The 20973-nt window shown below is 37.5% G+C and overlaps 1 protein-coding gene across 4 annotated transcripts in view; it reads left to right on the forward strand.

Moving 5' to 3' along the window:
* KATNBL1 (katanin regulatory subunit B1 like 1) overlaps positions 1-20973 on the forward strand; it is a 62336-nt gene that overhangs the window by 36656 nt on the left and 4707 nt on the right. For 2 of the 4 annotated variants that reach the window (XM_025473352.3, XM_025473351.3), the window contains exons 2-9: positions 8512-8642; positions 9575-9615; positions 11347-11626; positions 16387-16505; positions 17864-17914; positions 17999-18088; positions 18441-18530; positions 20177-20270. In XM_025473352.3, coding sequence (XP_025329137.1) covers positions 8526-8642; positions 9575-9615; positions 11347-11626; positions 16387-16505; positions 17864-17914; positions 17999-18088; positions 18441-18530; positions 20177-20270 — 882 coding nt within the window. In that variant the 5' untranslated portion in view covers positions 8512-8525. Of the gene's footprint in view, positions 1-2344; positions 2431-8511; positions 8643-9574; positions 9616-11346; positions 11627-16386; positions 16506-17863; positions 17915-17998; positions 18089-18440; positions 18531-20176; positions 20271-20973 lie in introns of those variants that run through there. The other 2 variants (XM_035708829.2, XM_049104110.1) reach the window with 2 other exon arrangements.

Genomic DNA, 20973 nt, shown 5'->3' on the forward strand with positions numbered 1-20973 from the left:
ATTATATTAATCTTTAATAATATAGTATCCAATTATGAAGGCCTTCAACATTTAGATAGTGTAGTCTTTGGTATAGTAAATCAGTTCCACAAACTATGTTCCTAGAAACATCTGCATCTTTCAAATTTTATATGTATCTGTCAAAATTTTAAAAAGTAGGATAGTGGCCAAGTTTGGGAAGCAGAGCAAAATAAAATTAGGCCTCTCAGAGCCTTACTAATGTATTTAATTAATTTCCAAGAAGTAACTTAATATGCAGCATATCCAAATTTTTGTGAATAGAGTAAAACATCTATTAATCTATGTGAATACTTCGAACATAATTCAGGAAATCCTGTAGTAAAAGGTAGGTAACTATTAGAGATTTGGGGATTTTGTCATGAACACTGTAGGTTAAAGAATGATTCCTAGAGACCAGGAAAGACTGGTGACAGGAAAATCAAATAATTCTTACAATAATTTGGGCTTGAAGTGATGGGGCTAGAGTTCCAAATGCAGCACCTTGAACCGCTTGGCCATCCTGACTGCTAGTAGGGCTAGCGTTTTGACAGTGGGAGGATTAAAAGGTCAGAACGGATCCATGCAACATTTTAAAGAAAGATTCAAGAAGACTTAGTGATCAGTTGGAGGGAAGGAGAGAGAAGTCAGAATAACTCCTGGGTTTTTAGTTGAGAGAAGTTTGATGCCAGCAATTTAAAATGTGGTAGGTAGGAAGGGCTGTTAGTTGGTTTGACGTTGGAAGAGATTGAAGAGGTTTATTTTAGGTGTGTTGACTTGGACCTACCAATGCCAGATCAGGAGGAGAGATTGGGTCTAGAGAAGTAGCTGAAGCCTTGAGAGCATGCTTTTTCAATTTTAGTGTAGAAATGAGAGTTGTTGAAAGAAAAGGAACCAAAAAGGGAGTAAGGGAACAAGGAGAGTCAAGATACTGTAGTGCTATGGTCTGTGAATAAGTTTGCACGCATGTGTGTGTGTGTGTGTTGGGGGTGTAGTGAAGTGATGAAAAAGCTAAATGGTGATGAAGAATGAGCAATCTTTAGGGTTGGCTTAGCTGACCCTGCTATGAGCAGCATCAGTGTTATAAAAGACTCCCTTACAGCTTCAAGTCACCTTGAAGATGCAGTTGTTTTTCAAATGGGAGGACAAAATAAAATCAAGGTTGTAAAGGGTTAAAGAGAAAATGGAAACTGAAAAGCACTCATTGTAGAAGTTTGGCAGGAAAGAGAATTAGAGAAAGAGTATAGGAGTTGGTAGAGGAAACCTGAGAATGTTTGAAAGCAAAAGGGGAGGAATCAGTTCAAACAGAGAAACTGAAGATATAGAAGGGAGGTGGGGGAGCTAAGTCCCAAATGAGGTGAGAAGGCACGAACTGAGATAATTTTCTCAGCTCTAGATAGAGCTGTCCTAATTTTGGAAAAGGTAAAATAGAGCCTTCCTATGAAATGTTACCTCTGCATGTTGGCATTTACACCTTTTTCACTTTTTTTTTTACTATAAGGGAGTTGTATAATTAAACCGTTTCTTATAAGACCGTGACCTCGTTATGTTATTTATTCAGATTATGAAAATAATTCATGTTCATTGTAGAAAATAGAGAAACCTGTAAATATATATATATATATATATTTTAAAGATTTTATTTATTTATTCCTGAGACACGGAGAGAGAAAAGCACAGACACAGGCAGAGGGAGAAGCAGGCTCCACGCAGGGAGCCCGATGTGGGACTCGATCCCAGATCTCCAGGATCACACCCTGGGCCAAAGGCAGTGCTAAACCACTGAGCCACCTGAGCTGCCCGAGAAACCTATAAAGGAAGGGAACAAGTCACCTGTAATTCCACTAGCAATAAATAATTTTTATTAGTTTTGATAGAGCTCTTTTGAATGCATTGATCATTTATATATACACACACACATACTTATATGTATATAGCTTAGATAGCTTTTGAATGACCATTTTTTAACCTCTTTATAAGGCGATTATTTTTTGAACCTTCCGCTCACAAAACATTCTTTGAAAATGGTGTTTTTAATATTTCATTGTAAGCACTGATCCCATCTGTATGAACCTTAGCATTCTCAATTTCCTTTTTTTATCACCTTGTTTTTTAACCTGATGCAAACTTCATTGTTAGATATTTCAATAAGTGCTGCAGATACCAAAGCAGTTATTAAGTGTCTGGTAGCTGAATTTAGGTGGAGGGAATCCATAGCCTCAGGCTCTAAAGATTGTACCAGAAAAATCTCATCTTTAACCTTCTGTTCCTCTCACCTTCATTGAAATTCTTGAAGAAAAAAGTCTGTGTTCATCCTTCCCATTTATTTTTTTGTGTGGCAGCTGCCTTCTGGGGAAACCTGTGATTTGTCCGTTTCTTAGCCTTACACATCGACTGTTGGACTTAGAAGAGAGAAGAGTTTCCCCTTATAGGGTAAGGGAAGAATAAGAGGTAGGACTCCCATGTAGTTGATATTCATTTGTCTCTTGACATCTCCTAGAAGAATTAGTACCCTCATCTTAGCTGTCCTGGCTGGCAAGTGTTAATGGTCCTGTGGTTAGGGATGGGGATGAGGTGCAGTCACTTCACGGAGACAAAGATGCAGTAGCGTAGCGTGGATTCTGTGCCCTCCACTCTGCCCTTGACCAGCCTAGTTATCTCCTGGACTGCAGTGTTAGGCTCAAGTTTTAAATTCTAAAACCACTTTATTTATGTATTTTAAAATTACACAGTAATGGTTATATACAGTTTTCAGCCTCTGGACTCTTAGGGAATACCATTCAAGCCTTTTGTGAGAGTCTGTGGTGGTAATTGGAGGAGAATATTTGATACCAAGAATATTAATGATTATAATTCTCTGTGCACAAACATGCTTTGCTTTTTAAGAAGAGAAATGAAGTTGCCTAGTGAGATTGCAGAGTTAAATACAATGTAAATGGTTGATATATTGCTAGTATATTAATATAAAATGAAAGCTTAAATTAACTTGATCTTGAACTATATAATAAGTTATTAGGGACAAAAGTCCAGACATGTTTCATTCCTTTATGATGAGTTTTTTCCATTGCTGTGAGTAGGTAGGGAGTATGCAAACACTTAGAGCTGTTTAATGTCTTGATTTGACAGCCATGAATCCCTTTTCATCTTTCTGATAAGAGATATCTACTGTGTAAGGGGGATTCAACCCTTCAGCTCCTTCTACATGCTGAGTCTTTCCTACTTTCTAAAGAAAATATCCATAGTAATCACTTTCTTATCTTTATTTTTAAAAATGTGAAAAAAATAAATAAAAAATAAATAAAAATAAAAAATAATGTGTTATATTCAATGTTCAGAACGTAAAGTTAGGTAAAGTTAGTATTTTGGATTCTTCTCAGTATCTCCTAGTCCTTTTATTCTCTTTAGGTGCTTCCTTTTATTCTTTTTTCATTAAAAGATTATCTTTTCTAGTTTCTATAATCATTGTCTTCATCCACTTTTTTTTTTTAATTTTTTTTAATTTTTTATTTATTTATAGTCACAGAGAGAGAGAGAGAGAGAGGCAGAGACACAGGCAGAGGGAGAAGCAGGCTCCACGCACCGGGAGCCTGACGTGGGATTCGATCCCGGGTCTCCAGGATCGCGCCCTGGGCCAAAGGCAGGCGCTAAACCACTGCGCCACCCAGGGATCCCTTCATCCACTTTTAATCCTGTTTCAGATTATTCTCTTTTTGAATATTATCAAACAGCACTGTGGAAACACCTAGGAGCCTCAGCAGTTGCTTTAAACTATTTTAATAGCACTGTCAAATGCTCTGGAGGGGAAAGGATAATCTTACTGCCCAAGAAGGGTGGCACCAAATGCATAAGATATAAAACAAAATGGAATTTGTAGTGTAAAAAATCCTTTGTAATGAGACATTGCCAATTACAATTTTGATAATTTACTTTTTTAAAGCTTTATTGAAGTATAATTTACATACTGTAAAATACACCCGTTTTAAATTATAGCTCACTTAGTACAAGTATATACAGAATTGTATAATCCTCAACCACAATCTAATTTTAGAACATTCCATCACTGCCATCACCCCCAGAGAAGCGTTGTGTCCATTTCCAGTTACTCTCACTCCCACCTCAGCTGTAGGCAACCATTAATCTACTTTCTGTCTCTGTGCTCTTTACTTTTTTTCTTTTTAAGATTTCATTTATTTGAGAGAGAGCACGAGCAGAGAGAGGGGCAGAAGGAGAGAGACAAACCGACTCCCGGAGTGGAGAACCTTTCTTGGGGCTCCATCCCAGGATCCTGAAATCATGACCCAAGCTGAAGTCAGATGCTTAACCAACTGAGCCACCCAAGTGCCCCTGTATCCTCTCTACTTCTATGGACATTTCATATAAATGAAATCACATAATATCTTGTCTTCTGTGTTTGGCTTCTTTCACTTAGTATGATGTTTCATACATAGTGTTACATGTATTAATATTTTGTTCATTTTTCTTGTTGAGTAGTATTCCCAACAAATATATCATGTTTTGTTTTTCCATTCACCAACTGATAGACATTTGAGTTGTTTCCACTTTTTTGGCTATTCTGAATAATGTTTTTATCAACATTTGCATACAAGTCTTTGTGTTGACATAAACTTTCATTTCTTGTGAGTAAATATGTAGGAGTAGATTTGCTGGGTCATATGGTAAATCCATATTTAACATTTCAAGAAACTGCCAACCTCTTTCCCCGAGTCACTGTGCCATTTTACGTTCCTACAGTAATGTGTGATGGTTCCAGTTTCTCCACATCCTTCTCAGCATTTGCTATTTTGTGTCATTTTTATTATAGCCATTCTGGTGGTTGTGAAATAGTGCGTCATTGTGGTTTTAACTTGCATCATCATCATGGCATGTCCTTGTTCTGCTGTTGTTGGTTGGAGTTTTTGATCGATGTTGATTTTATCCTGTTGGTTGATAGTATTGTCTTATAGCCTTGTTGAATTTGTCTATTTGTTCCATCAGTCATTGGGAGGGGATATTGTTTATTTGCTCCATATATTTTCAGATTCATTAGTGCTCTGAAATTTTACAATTATGTGCCTTGTAGGTGTATTTTCATCCCCAATGCTGACCTCATTGTGCTCTTTCAATGTGGAAATTCATGTCCTTCAATCCTGTACATTTTTCAGTTATTTCCTTGATTTCTTCTTTGTCTTCTCTGTATTCTTTCTGAAATTCCATTTATTTGGATATTGGTTCCTTTAAGCCAATGTTACCTTTTTTTTTCTGTATTTCAGGAGATAGCCTCAAGTTTCTCTTCAAGCTTTCTATTGATTTTTCTCTGTCTTATTATATCCTATTTTTATTTTCCAAATCTTTGTTGCTTTGTTTCTTGTCTCATTTGTGGTTCATGTATACAATTTGTTCTTGTCTCTCGAGGATTTCTGCAAGTCAGGTTTATTGTGATATAGTTTATGTATGATAAAAATTCACCTGTTTTAGTGCATAGTTCTATTAGTTTTGACAGGTAACTATCACCATAATCAAGATGGAAAACAGTACTTTGAGGACTTTGACCATCACTGATGTCACTATTTTTAGGAGAGAGAGAGAGAGAGGAGAGAGAGAATGTGTGTGTGTGTGTGTGTGTGTGTGTGTGTGTGTGTGTGTGTGTGTTTTCCCCTGGGACTTATCAGAGTTCCCAAAGAAGGATCTTCTGTACTCTTCCTGGAGTATATAAAGCTGGCTGCAAGCATCCATGAGGCAAATGGTAGAAAGGTTAGATCTCAACATTTAGTATGTAAATTTTCATTTGATCCCCTGTTAGACTATACTCCGCTCCTTCATTCATGCCTGGTGTTTCCTAAACCAAGGGCTCTTGTTTTAAATATTCCATACAATAAAACTTTTATTGGAATAGGGAAAGGGGGGATCCCTGGATGGCTCATGGGGATCCCTGGATGGATGGCTCAGTGGTTTAGTGCCTGCCTTCAGCCCGGGGCGTGATCCTGGAGGCCCAGGATCGGGTCCCACATCGCGCTCCCTGCCATGGAGCCTGCTTCTCTCTCTGCCTGTGTCTCTGCCTCTCTCCCTCTGTGCCTCTCATGAATAAATAAATAAAATCTTAAAAAAAAAAAAAAGGAATAGGGAAAGGAATCTAGGGGCTAATTGTGTCTTAAATGGATATTCAGTCATTCTCCGTATTCTAAACCCACATTTATCCCTACTTCTTGATGTCCTCAATATTGCCAATTCCTGAACCTTTTGGGGATTCTGCTTTTTACCATTCCTCACTGCTGATTTAGGATTTGGCTTTCTCAAATCTGCTGTCATTTATCATTTCTGCTTTTCAGTTTTCAAATGTTATTGTCATCAACTCATTATTTCTCTTTGTCCTTATGCGTTTTATGCCTTTAAAAACCCTTTACTATCATTGTAATGGGGTTTCAGGGAAGGGTAGAAGAAATTACATATGTTTAGTCCATTATCTTTAATAAAAGTTCCCCTTTTTTTTTTTAAGATTTTATTTATTTATTCATGAGAGAGACACACACATACACAGAGAGGGGCAGAGACAGGCAGAGGGAGAAGCAGGCTCCATGCAGGGAGCCTGATGTGGGACGTGGGACTCAATCACCGTCTCCAGGATCAGGCTCTGGGCTGAAGGCGGCACTAAACCGCTGAGCCACCTGGGCTGCCCCAAGCTCCCCTTTCTTTAAAAAAGAAACGCTTACCTGTACAAACGATCCTTTATGGGATCCAGCTTCTATCTCTCCAGCCTCATTTTTCACTCTGCTACAACCCACTTCCAGCCTAAGCTCCAGTCACATGCATCTTAAGAGATTGCCAGACAAACTATGTTGCTTCATGCCCTTCAGTTCTGCACATGCTGTTTTTTCAATGTGTTATTTGTCCTTTAAGTCTCTCCTCAGTAAAGCTTTCCTGACTCACGTGACTGCCCCTCTGTCAGAGTGTTTATTGTATTACTGCAATTATTTATTTTTTAAAAAGTCTCATCTGAAAGGTCTTTAAACCTGGAGTTGCAGCTGGAAGGGATGTCCATGGATCAATGGCAAGAAATCTTAGAGTACCCTGAGATTATTTCCAAATTTTCATGTGTTTGTGCATATTTTTGGAAAATTCTCTAAGGCAGATTTTCTTCTAAGAGTGTGCATCAGAAATGCTGCAGAGCTTTTTAAAAATATAATTGCTTTGGGCTTCACTCCAGAGACCTGCTGAGTTCTAGTCTGAAGTTAGGGCCCAGAAAGATCGTATTTTCTAAAAGCTTCCCAAGTGATTGTTTAGAAGAGCATCTCTGATCCATCATCTACATTAATTCCAGTGCCTGGCATATAGTGGATGCTCAGTAAACATTTAAAAAATGAATGAGGGAGGAACTTGTGTTCAGGTCATGGCTTGAAATAAATTTCCTGTGGGAAACTTGAGTGCAAGTGGGGGAATCACTAATTTATTCTTTGATGTAAAGGAAGTAATAGTGTATTTTCCCCCTCTTTGGATATAATTGAAGGAATAGAAAATTGTGATTGTTTTTTCAAAGGTAGAGGAAAGGGGATCCCTGGGTGGCTTAGCGGTTTAGCGCCTGCCTTTGGCCCAGGGCACGATCCTGGAGTCCCGGGATCGAGTCCCGCATAGGGCTCCTGGCATGGAGCCTGCTTCTCCCTCTGCCTGTGTCTCTGCCTCCCCCCCCCCCCCCCATGTCTATCATAAATAAATAAATAAAATCTTAAAAAAAAAAAACAAAGGTAGAGGAAAGCTCTGAAGAGCTAACAGAAAGAATGAAAAAAATTTAAGGATTGGGCATAAAACAAGTCAGATATATATAGCTTTGTTCCTCTGCCTGCTTGTAGTTGTATTTGACCCAGTGATTTGATTCTTCTTTTTTTTTTTTAAGATTTTATTTATTTATTTATTTATTTATTTATTTATTTATTTGAGAAAGAGAGAGAGAGAGCACAAGCAGGGGCAGAGGCAGAAGGAAAGAGAGAGAGGCAGAAGCAGACTCTCTGCTGGGCACGGAGCTTGACATGGGGCTCCATCCCAGGACCCTGAGATCAAGACCTGAGCTGAAGTAGTCAGATGCTTAGCTGACTGAGCCATCCAGGTGCTCCTAGTGATTTGATTCTAAAACTAGGCTTCAAGACATATGGATATCATTGATATTACTATATAGACATTATTTCATAACCTGTAAATTTAAATTTAATTTTAATTTAATATATACATATATATATCGAGAGAGAGAGAGAGAGAAAATGGAAAGATTGACATATTGCATTGGCAAAAATCTGTCATAATATCATTAACTGGCTACAACTAAGGAATGAGAACAGAAAGGGCCCAATTTCCTGTCTTGTATTTCCTCTAAGATTTTTTAAAGTATATAAATTAGAACTATGTCCTCTGCTTTACTCATAAACCTCTTTTACATAGTATTGTATTTTTATATATATCTGTTAAGGGTATAATCAGGCTCTTTTGCTTTTTGTATTTTCCATATATTATTTTTGTTTTGTTGTTTAGGTATTTAAGAGATTATGGCATCTGAAGCCCACAATGTTAAAAAACGAACCTTTTGTAATAATATTGAGGATCACTCCACTGATCTTCCTAGAAAAAGGATCTCTAATTTTACTAATAAGAACATGAAGGAGGTAAGTGCATAGTTTCTAGGTAATGGGTAAGACAGTATATCTTCATCTGTTCATGGTGCTATAGAATACCATAGACCGGGGGACTTATAAACAATGGAAATGTATTTTTCACAGTTCTGGAGGCTGGGAAGAAGTCCAAGATAAAGGCCCTGGCCAATATGGTATCTGATTAGAGCCTGTTTCCTGGTTCATAGGTGGCTGTCTTCTCTGCTGTCTCCTCCTCACATGGCAGGAGGGGCAAGAGAGCAACCCACCGTCTCTTTTATAAGGGTACTGATCCCATTCTTGAGGGTGCCCCCCTCATGACCTAATCACCTCCCAGAGGCCCCACCTCCTCATATCCTTCATTTGGGGCATTAGGATTTCAACATGAATTTTGGGGAGACACAGTCATTTAGTACATCACAGAAAGTTTAAACCATTAAGTCTATGGATAGTTTTAGTTAAATTATTTAAACAACAAAAGGGTGATGATTTGCTTAATCTCCCAAAATCAAGTGGAATTAATGAAATATTGAAAACTGTTTATATTCCAAGAGATCTAAACAGTTTATGGACAGTATGGTGTTTTGGTATATCATTTGAGTATTATAGTTTAATTCTAAAGAGGAAACGCGGAGGTGCTTTTTTTTTTTCCACCGTTGCAATGCTCATTCATGCTGATATTTCTTTTAAATGATATTAAAAGTCAACATACTTACTAAGTACCATGTAAGTAAAATATATGACTAGTGGCATGGAAAATAGGGAGTTAGGTATGTTGCTTTGTCAAGTATACCTACACACAATGTTATAACTATAGACTGAGACTGCAGCTTTAATCTGAAAAACTTACCTATGGAATTTCATATTTGTTGATATCAGTCACAAAGTTTATGTAGCTTCACAAAAGAACTTAAATATGCTGTTAATTATCTACTTTTATTTTTCAGATTAAGAAATCTCCAAAACAGTTGGCTGCTTACAAAAATAGGTAAGAGCTTCTTTAAAGTTTGTAGGAAACAAATAATAAAAGGTGAGAATGAAAAGAGGGGAAAAGAGAAGTTTTCTCTTTTATTAATAAGCAATTTATTGTCAAATAGCTCCTTCGTGCCCGTCACTGTGGAAAACACATCAGTATTATCTCCAAATCCTTGCAATAACCCAACTAGAAAGCTATTGTGGACCCTAATAGTTGAGAAAAACTAAAGATGTGTGATTTGTTCAGGGTCATACAGCCAGAAAATGTTAAAGATGGCATTCATTCTCAGATCTTCTGAACTCTAAAGGCACTTTCTACTGAACTGCTGGTGCTCAAAATGGACCTGAGGACAGTAGGGGTCCTGGTAGTTTATGAGGTCAAGACTATATTCATAACAATAACATTAACTCACCTTCATTTTCACTCTTACAAATACAGTAGAGTTTTCCAGGGGCTACATGATATTTGATACCATAGTACATTAAATTCAAAAGCAATTCTGAGAATCCAGATGTCTTCTGTTAAACTAGATATTAGAGATTTTGCACAAATGTAAAAAACAGTGCCATTCTTCTCGCTATATTTTGTTTTGGAAGACAGGTTTTTTGGTAAAATATTCTGTGTTAATATGTAATGAGCTTATTATTTCTTAAGTGAATCAATAAGTTTCCTCAGTTTCAGTGTCTGATATAGTAAATATCAGTAGATATTTCCCACATAAAAGAATTCTTTTGAAAACTCAATAATTTTTAAGAGTTGCAAGGCATTTTGAGGCCAGAATATTTGAGAATCACCATATGAAAGATTTGCTCTGTTGTGTTTTATCATACTTAAATTAAATATACTTAATTTTAATCAAAATAAGTATTTTGGGGGCCCCTGGGTGGCTCAGTTACTTAAGCATCTACTTTTGGCTCAAGTCATGATCCCCAAGTCTGGGATCCAGCCCCAAGTCAAGCAAACTACTCAATGGGTAGTCTGCTTCTCCCTCTCCCTCTAACCCTTCCCTCTGCTCATGTTCTCCCTCCCTCTCTCTGTCTCTCTCAAATGAATAAATAAAAAATCTTTATATATATATTCAGATTTTCACAATTCAAACTTCTATTTCCTTTTTTCTTTTTTTTTTTTTTAAGATTTATTTATTTATTCACAAGAGACAGAGAGAGAGAGAGGACGCAGAGACACAGGCAAAGGAGCCAGAGCGTGACGTGGGACTCGATCCCGGGAATCCAGGATCACGCCCTGGACCAAAGACAGGTGCTAAACCGCTGAGCCACCCAGGGATCCCCGCCCTATTTCTTTTTTAAAGCATCTAGTTATTATGCCTCTAGTTTCATTTGGTATAAAGTATTCTTTTCATTGCTTTCCAAATGGTTTGTAATTTTTTCCCTTTTACTTTCCACTTTGATCTAAGAGTTAAGAGTTTTTAAATTCTCTTTACTTCTGGGACGCCTGGGGGCTCAGCGGTTGAGCGTCTGCCTTCGGCTCAGGTTGTGACCCCGGGGTCCTGGGATCGAGTCCCGCCATCAGGGTCCCCACAGGAAGCCTGCTTATCCTTCTGCCTGTGTCTCTGCCTCTGTGTGTGTGTGTGTCATGAATAAATAAATAAAATCTTAAAAAAAAATTCTCTTCTAATTTTAGTGAATTGTGATCACAAAATGTGGCCTATTAAATCTTTCTGCTTAAAAAGTTGTAACAGTTTTCATGTTCTTTTTCATTTAAACAAGTCAATCCTTCTTACAGAACAGTTGGACAAGCTGTGAAAAGCCCAGATAAACTACGCAAGGTGATCTATCGCAGAAAGAAAGTGCATCATCCTTTTCCAAATCCTTGTTACAGAAAAAAACAGTCCCCTAGAAGTGGGGGCTGTGACATGGCAAATAAAGAAAATGAACTAGCTTGTGCAGGCCACCTGCCTGAAAAATTACGCCACGATAGTCGAACATATTTGGTTAACTCCAGTGATGCTGGTTCTTCACAGACAGAAAGCCCATCATCAAAATATAGTGGTTTTTTTTCTGAGGTAAGTTATTTAAATGAGCTTAACTTTGTTCCTATTGCACTATTCGTATTTTTATTTGTCATATTCTGCTAGCAGAGTCATCCATTGCCTGTTGAATTCAGACTGAGTGATTATAACTCCCTGAGACAGTTTTCTAGATTAACCAAATTTGAATCAGTAGTTACTCCATTTCCCTAAGTTAGCGATATCTGAAATGGAATGAAATGGTTGATAAGCTGCATTAAATATTCAGAATGGCAAGTTAGGCAGCAGAGAATTTAAAGGAAAGGAAAAGAAGAAATCTTGCCTAAAACGTAGACCACCAAAGCTAGTTACCCAGGAACGTTTTGCTTGGCTCTCAGAATTGCCACTGGAAGCTTCGTTCAGGCAAACAAACCTGCTGAGGTTTGCTGCTCTTTTAACTTGGGTGAAAGTAATTGTTTGAACAGGCTCGGGGGAATTGAGGGGCGGGGTGGGTGTGGGTAATAAGAAATACCCTAAAACTGGATTGTAATGATGGTTGTATAATTCTGTAAATTTATTAAAAATTGTATTACATACTTTCAATGGGAGGGATGATACAACACCTCAAAAACAGGTTTTTTAAAAAAATGGTCATTTGAAGGAATAGTTAAGTTTATAAATGTGAATTTATAATAATTATTACATGTTTATTGTATATGTTATAGAAACTAAACCCCAAGGAAAATATTAGTCATAATCTCAACATTTAGAAATAACAGTATTAAATTTTTAATGTATCTATTTTTATCATATTGTACATGTTTGCTTACTTGATTTTTATGTTTAACAAATTTGGATTTTTTTCCATATAATTAAATGCTTCCACAATTTTTTAATGGGTACATAACATTAATTTCTTTTGCTATGATTTGGTAAACTTAGTATTATTTCTCTCTGGCATGATAGCTTGAAAAACATATTCTGTGGCATGCAAACAAAAAATTTTCTTTTTAAAGATCTATTTATTAATTAGAGAGCGATTGCATATGCACAAGTAGGGGGAGGGGCAAAAGGAAGAAGGAGAGAGAATCTCAAGCAGCCTTCCCTCTGAGTGCAGAGCCCCACACAGGCTCCATGTCATGATCCTGACATAAAGACCTGAGCAGAAACCAAGAGTCTGACGCTCAATCAACTGAGCCACTCAGGCACCCCAGAAAAAAAAATTAATTAAAATGGTCATGAGTGAAAATGAACATCACATTTAGGATAATAATTACAAGTAAATAAGATGAAAGGAGGATGGAAATTTAAATATTATTGAGTAAAACCATAATGAATTGATGCAAAAAAAGAGATTGCATTTGAATATGTTTTTACTTGTAAAAATAAAATCCTGAAGTAATAGGAAATAATTCCAGGAGAAGTGAAGGAAGTACATACAGTATTTGTGAGAAGGGAAGAAGCAGGGGGGTGCCTGGATGGCTTAGTCATTTAAGTTTTTGACTCTATTTCCACTCAGATCCTGATCTTGGGGTCATGAGGTTGAGTCCCTGTAGAACACTGTGCTCAGTGCAGAGTCTGCTTGGGATTCTTTCCCTTTTCCTCTTTCTCCCCTTCTGCCCCTTCCTGTGTGTGAGCTCACTCTCTTTAGCTCTCTCTCTCTCTCCAAAAATAAATCAATCTTAAAAAAAAAAAAAAAAAAAAAAAGGAAGCAGGGAAGTTTGATTTAATAGTGAACTACCATGGGGACACCTGGGTGACTGAGTGGTTGAGCATCTGCCTTTGGCCAAGGTCGGGATCCCCGGGATCCTGGGATCGAGTCCAAATCGCACTCTCCTCAAGGAGCTTGCTTCTCCCTCTGCCTGTGTCCCTGCCTCTCTCTGTGTCTCTCATGAATAAATAAATATTTAAAAAAAAAAAAAAAAAAGACGCCTGGGTGGCTCAGCGGTTGAGTGTCTGCCTTCAGCTCAGGGCGTGATCCTGGAGTCCCGGGATCAAGTCCCACATCAGGCTCCCTGCAGGGAGCCTGCTTCTCCCTCTGCCTGTGTCTCTGCGTCTCTCTCTATGTCTCTCATGAATAAATAAAATCTTTAAAATAAATAAAATAAAATAAAGTTTCAGTTGTACATTTGAATTAGTGCCATGGTGAGTCATTTTTTCAAGGACCTCCTTTTACTTTGCTCTCATTTTGAGTACTTTGCACAAACCTTCCTTAGCCTGACAACTAATAAGTTGATTGATTTTATTATTTCTTTCTCTTCTTTTTTTTAAAAGATTTATTTATTTTTAGAGAGAGAGAGAAAGCTGGGGCGGGGGGTGGGAGGCAGAAGCAGAGACGGTGTTAAGCAGACTCTGTACTGAGCAATGAGCCCAGTGCCAGGCTTGATCTTACAACCTGATCACAACCTAAGCCAAAACCAAATCAGTCACTTACCTGACTCTGCCACCCAGAAGCCCCTGATCTTTTTCCATACCTTTTTTTCCTGACTCACTAGTGCCTGCTCTAAAAACCTAAATCTAAAAGTAGTGACATTATTTTGTCAAAGTTCAAATACACATAACCATTTGACTCGGCCGTTCTATATGCCTGGGTATATAACCAAGAGAATCCAAAATACATGTCTACACAGACAGTTATAAAGAGATGTTCATAATATTCATAGTAGCCTATTCCAATGTCCTTCACCTGATGTATGGATAAACAAAATATTCATGCAGTGGAATATTATCTGATTATTATAAAGAAGTAAAGGAGCAATATATGCTACACTATGTATAAACCTTGAAAATATTGTGCTGTGGGAGAGAAGCCACATCAAAAGAGGCCACATATTGTATAATTTAATTTATATGAACTGTCTAGATAGGTGAAGTCATAGAGACAACAAGTAGATTAATGGTTGCCAGGGACTAGAAAGAAGGGAGAATGGAGTTCAGGGTTTCTCTTGGGGATGATGAAAATGTTGATTTTAAAATTGATTGTGGGGATTGTACAACTCCACAAATGTACTAAAAACTACCAAATTGTAGGACAGCCCCTGTGACCCAGCAGTTTAGCTCTGCCTTGGCCCAAGCAAACCCTGATGCTCCTGCTCCAGGGGAGACTTTTTTTTTTTTTAGAGGTTCATTGTCCAGGGAGCTCTGTGTGAATGAAGTGAGCACAGACACCACGTGTGTATTTTAAGGTTTGGAGTCAAAATATTTTCCAACTAGGCAGTCCATGTGTCAAACAGCCTGTCTCCAGTTTGTCCTAATTCCTCACCACACATTTGTAGACCTAGGACCACAGACCTTTGCTGTGTCATCATAATCACATCTAAAAATTGTACATTTTTTTTAAAGATTTTATTTATTTATGAGAGACACAGAGAAAGAGGCAGAGACACAGGCAGAGGGAGAAGCAGGCTCCATGCAGGGAGCCCGATGCGGGACTCGATCCGGCTCTCCAGGACCACGCCCTGGGCCAATGGCAGGCACTAAACCACTGAGCCATCCAGGGATCCCCCAAATTGTACATTTTAAATGGTTGTTTTATCGTATGTGAATTATATTTTAATTGTTATTTTTTAAAAATGGATCTAGTTTCAGTTCTAAAATGAATCTTACAGAAATATTTGTACAAGTGCACATATTTACATACAGAAGGATGTTTCTTGATGTGTAGTTTTAATAGGAAAAAAACAGCCAATTTTAATAAATTATGGTATATAACAACTGGAGACTATAATTGTTTTTTAAAAATGAGGATCTATGTTTTGACATTAAAATCTTTATAAAATAAAAGTGAAAAACAAAGTTTTCAAAAATACAGATATTATAGTATTTTAATTTTATATCTACCTAATTTGTCTATCTGGAAAATGCTTTGGAAAGATACATACCAGTCTATTAACTGTGATTACTTCTGGGAAGTGATACTAGATTTTATCTGGACACATAGAGATTATTCACTTTTTCTTTGATTCATTTCCATGCTATTTGAACTTTTTTTTTTTAAGATTTTATTTATTTATTCATGACAGACATACAGAGACGGGGAGAGAGAGGCAGAGACACAGACAGAGGGAGAAGCAGGCTTCATGCAGGGAGCCCAAAGTCTCGATCCCGGGTCTCCAGGACCTGGCCCTGGGGTAAAGGTGGCGCTAAACCTCCGAGCCACCTGGGCTGCCCCTATTTGAACTTTTTACAATAGAAATATATTACTTTATTATATAGAAAAACTGAGTGTATTTATTTATTAAAGATTTTATTTATTCATGAGAGGCACAGAGAGAGAGGCAGAGACACAGGCAGAGGGAGAAGCAGGCTCCCCGCAAGGCGCCCGATATGGGACTCAATCCTAGGACTCGAGGATGATGACCTGAGCCAAAGGCAGATGCTCATCTGCTCAACCGCTGAGCCACCTAGGTGTCCCAAGTGAATAAATATAAATGCTGGTTGCAGAACTGAATTTTTACTGTTTCCTTCCCATGTTACTCGGTTGATAATGACTATCCTGTATATATTTACCTTTTCCTTTAATCCATATAATAAATTAAATCCTAGGTTTATAGGTGAACTAAAAATAATTTGCTTTGCAAATTATTGAGATTTTAAAAAATGGTAGCAAATTAAAAGTATTGATAAAAAAATAAACATCCTAAATTTATTCAGGTCATTTGTTTACCATGTTCAACTGCAACGTTCTGTTTTTGGGGTCAGTAAAAGGAGTCACCTCTGCATAATTATAAAATATGTCTACCAGAATAATTTAATTGGAAAAAAATGATTTCATGCTTTCAGTGTGCTTTTTAACAAATTAGATTACTGCCTTTCAGGTTTCTCAGGATCATGAAACAATGGCACAGGTTTTGTTCAGCAGGAATTTGAGATTGAATGTAGCTTTAACATTCTGGAGAAAGAGAAGTATAAGTGAACTTGTAGCTTATTTGGTGAGGTAAGTGTGACCTCCAAGCTTGATAAATTAATAAAGTAATTTCCAGTGTTTTATGTTGAAGTGCCTCTTCTTTTTTATGTTATACTGGTATTTTAAATTTCCTATATTTGGCTTCAGTTACAACAGTATAGCTTAAATTATATTTATCACTAGTCTATGAGTAACCAAAATACAGGAAAGCATCTGTTTCATCATATTGAACAAAGCTATTACCTTTTCTAAGATTCTTATATATAAAACTAAGAAATAGGGATCCCTGGGTGGTGCAGCGGTTTAGCGCCTGCCTTTGGCCCAGGGCGCGATCCTGGAGACCCGGGATCGAATCCCACGTCGGGCTTCTGGTGCATGGAGCCTGCTTCTCCCTCTGCCTGTGTCTCTGCCTCTCTCTCTCTCTCTCTGTGACTATCATAAATAAATAAAAAAATTTTAAAAAATAAATAAAACTAAGAAATATCAGGTTGGGGAAAGTAACCTTTTAAAAATCCCCTTTGAGGGATCCCTGGGTGGCGCAGCGGTTTGGCACCTGCCTTTGGCCCAGGGCGTGATCCTGGAGACCCGGGATCAAATCCCACATCGGGCTCCCGGTGCATGGAGCCTGCTTCTCCCTCTGCCTGTGTCTCTGCCTCTCTCTCTCTCACTGTGTGCCTATCATAAATAAATAAAATAAAATAAAATAAAATAAAATAAAATAAATAAATAAATAAATAAATAAATAAATAAATAAATAAATAAAAATCCCCTTTGAGTGAAAATTTTAAGCATGGCCTTCCTCAGTATATTCTAGTCTCTTCTCAAACATTTTTTTTTCCCTAGAGAGATAGAGGGCGAGGAATATGTGGGCACATGGGGAGTGGAGGAAGTGGTGGCAGGCAGAGAGAGAGAGAGGGAGAGAAAGATTCTTAAGCAGTCTCCGTGCTCAGAGCACAGAGCCCACAGGGACCAGATCTCATGTTCCTGAGATGATGATGACCTGAACCAAAAGCAAGAGTCATGCTTACCCTCCTGAGCCACCCAGATGCCCCGTTTCTCAAGCATTATCTTAATGAGGCCTTCCCTGACCTTATTTCAAAATACATATTTATTCACTCTCTGTCTCTCCTTTTTTTTTTTTTTTCCGTAGCACTTACTACCATCCACATGCTCTATATATTTTACTTGTTATCTGTCTCTGCCTTCTTCCACACACCATCCCCACACACGCTCTGAAATACAAACGCTCTCTTTGTTTACTGCTGTATCCCCAACACCTGGCTCATCATAGAGACTCAGATTATTTGTTCAATGAGTAGATTTCTCAAAAGTAATGTGCAGGTTATAAATAAGGAAATCAGCTCTCTAAGCAGTTTTGTACCCAACAGGATAGAAGACCTTGGAGTTGTTGTGGATTGCCTTCCTGTGCTCACCAATAGGTAAAAAATATTTTTCAGGAAAAAGTAAGTTTAAAGGAGGACAAATGCCTTGTTCATATTTTTACAACTTAGTATTTGTTTTAGTTTACAGGAAGAAAAACAATACATCTCACTTGGCTGCTGTGTAGATTTGTTGCCTCTAGTAAAGTCCCTACTTAAGAGCAGATTTGAAGAGTAAGTGCTAATGTGACTCAGTTGATTTTTCTCTTTCAACATCCTTGATTTTGTTTCTTGTGAGTGTATAGCAGTAGATTGAGCTCCATGAGATATGCATGGTTTCTGTTTTCAAGGAGCTTATTTATAGTCCAATTAAGAAAAGAATATGAAATGAGTAAAGAATAATTACAAAAGCATCTGTAAACAACTTACATAAATTACAGCTTTTGAAAGTAGTAAAAATAAAATTCTTTTTTAAGGGGAAAGATCAGTGTGTCTGCTTTTTGAAGTGGGGGCAGAGTTTATATCCTTTTTTGTAAAGTCTTCTTGTATGAAAACACTTGAATTTTGTAACCTAATGTCATTTCAGATATATAATAGTTGGCTTAAACTGGCTTCAAGCAGTCATAAAAAGGTGGTGGTCAGAACTATCATCCAAAACAGAAATTATAAATGATGGGTGAGTATATCTTTAAAGAGAAACTCAATCTAATAAAATTTTTTTCAGAAAGCCATTTGAGGGCAGCCCGGGTAGGTCAGTGGTTTAGCGCCACCTTCAGCCTGGGATCAAGTCCCATGTCAGGCTCCCTGCGTGGAGCCTGCTTCTCCCTCTGCCTGTGCCTCTGCCTCTCTCTCTGCATCTCTCTCTCTCCCTCCCTCTCTCTCTCTGTGTCTCTCATGAATAAATAAATAAAATCTTTGAAAAAAAAAAAGAAAAGCCATTTGATTAAACTAGGTAATAAGGGGATCCCTGGGTGGCTCAGCGGTTTAGCCCCTGCCTTTGGCCCAGGGCTCTATCCTGGAGTCCCGGGATCGAGTCCCACGTCGGGCTCCCGGCATGGAGCTTGCTTCTCCCTCTGCCTGTGTCTCTGCCTCTCTCTCTCTGTCTATCATGAATAAGTAAATAAAATCTTTAAAAAATAAAAATAAACTAGGTAATAATTCTATTCCATTATCATCATTAAATAATAACTGATTTTCTTTATCTTCAGAGAAATATTAAATTGGAATAGTGTTCACATGTGAAAATTATACATGGAAGTTGAATTCCAAAGCCCAGTAATCCCCTCTCTTTTTCTGACAGAACCTTACACTTCATTTTAGGAGGGAAAAAGCACAGTAGTTGTTTAACCCTCATATCTGTTACAATGAGTAAAGGAGAAAAAAAGAGATGGCTTCTGGTGGACTAAGTATTGAGGCACAGGGATAGAAGCATCCTGCAACCTATAAGTCTTTTGACTACCTAGACATTAACCTGAGAATCAAATGTGGATGATTGTAATTCTAAAAACTGTATTATAATCATCATAATTTGAGTATCGCCTTGATGTAAAAATGTATGGGCATTCTACCAAATGAGCCAGATTCATGAAGCTGCAAAAAATTATCTCCCAACAATCTTCTTTTTTTTTTTTTTTTAAAGATTTTATTTATTTATTCATGAGAGATGCAGAGACACAGGCAGAGGGAAAAGCAGGCTTCCTGCTGGGAGCCTGATGTAGGACTCAATCACAGGACCCTGGGGTTCATGCCCTGGGTTGAAGGCAGACGCTCAACCACTGAACCTCCCAGGTGTCCCTCCCAACAATCTTCTTAAAGATTTTCTCTCTAGGCTCTCAAAAATTTCCCACTTCAACCCAAGACCAGGTTGCCCAAATGCTCCAAATGCCTCGTTTTCTTTCCTGCTTTAACAAATAAGTAAGGGATCCCTGGGTGGCGCAGCGGTTTGGCGCCTGCCTTTGGCCCAGGGCGCGATCCTGGAGACCCGGGATCGAATCCCAGGTCGGGCTCCCGGTGCATGGAGCCTGCTTCTCCCTCTGCCTGTGTCTCTGCCTCATTCTCTCTCTCTCTCTGTGACTATCACAAATAAATTAAAAAAAAAAAAAATAAGTAAATCATTTAAATCATTTCCATGATTTGCAAATATTATTTTAAAGAGCTCCTTGAAAATAAATAAATAAATAAATAAATAAATAAATAAATAGCTCCTTGATTTCAAGTGGTACAATTCTCCTGATAAATACTTGAAATTTTAAAAACTGTTCATTAAGTGTATTTACTATGTTCATATTCTTATATTTGCATTTTTTTCTTATTTTCTCATAGAAATATTCAGATTTTAAAACAACAATTAAGTGGATTATGGGAACAGGAAAACCATCTTACTTTGGTTCCAGGATACACTGGTAATATAGCCAAGGTAATCTATATTTAAGCTTAAAAAGTTAAGCTTAAAATCTCTATTTAAGCTTAATTAAATATTAGAAATAATATGTTGGTATTATGCATCCATAAAGGAAGTCTTTCAAATATCCAATATAGTATTATTCTAATAAGGCCTAAAGTCAGTTTCATATTTACAAATGCTTAAGGTCCTCTGGGTATGAATATGACTTTTGCAAGAAACACAGGAATTAGCCATTGAATATGTTTCAGATATAGCTGTGGAAATGATGTGCTAGAGGGAATTTAATGAACTAGTTCCATTAGAGAAAAGGTTAAGAACCCAGGTTAGGAAGACATTTGAAAAGATAGGGACACTCAGGAAGCAAGGGGATGAGGAACCTGATCAAGTGGTTTCAGGGTATTAATTCTTACTTGGCTTTTGCTAATGTCATGCTTTTGGGAAAGTAAATGTTCAAATCACAGTACAAATTTGACATTAGTCTTTATTTTTTTATCTCTTAAAGGAAAATGCACATTGCTAATTTGGATTTTAATATTTAAACTCCAGAAAACATTGGTAGTTGAAATATAATTTCAGGGGGAAAAAATCACTGTTAAGAAATATTTGCACCTGTTTACTGGGCATAAATGGGCATTAATTACAAATATACAAGCATTCTTTAGTTTAAAAACACAGTATTCTAAGTAAGAGATAATTATGTTATGGGCTTAGTTGC

Source organism: Canis lupus, chromosome 30, assembly GCF_003254725.2.
Source record: "Canis lupus dingo isolate Sandy chromosome 30, ASM325472v2, whole genome shotgun sequence".
NCBI lineage: Eukaryota > Metazoa > Chordata > Mammalia > Carnivora > Canidae > Canis > Canis lupus.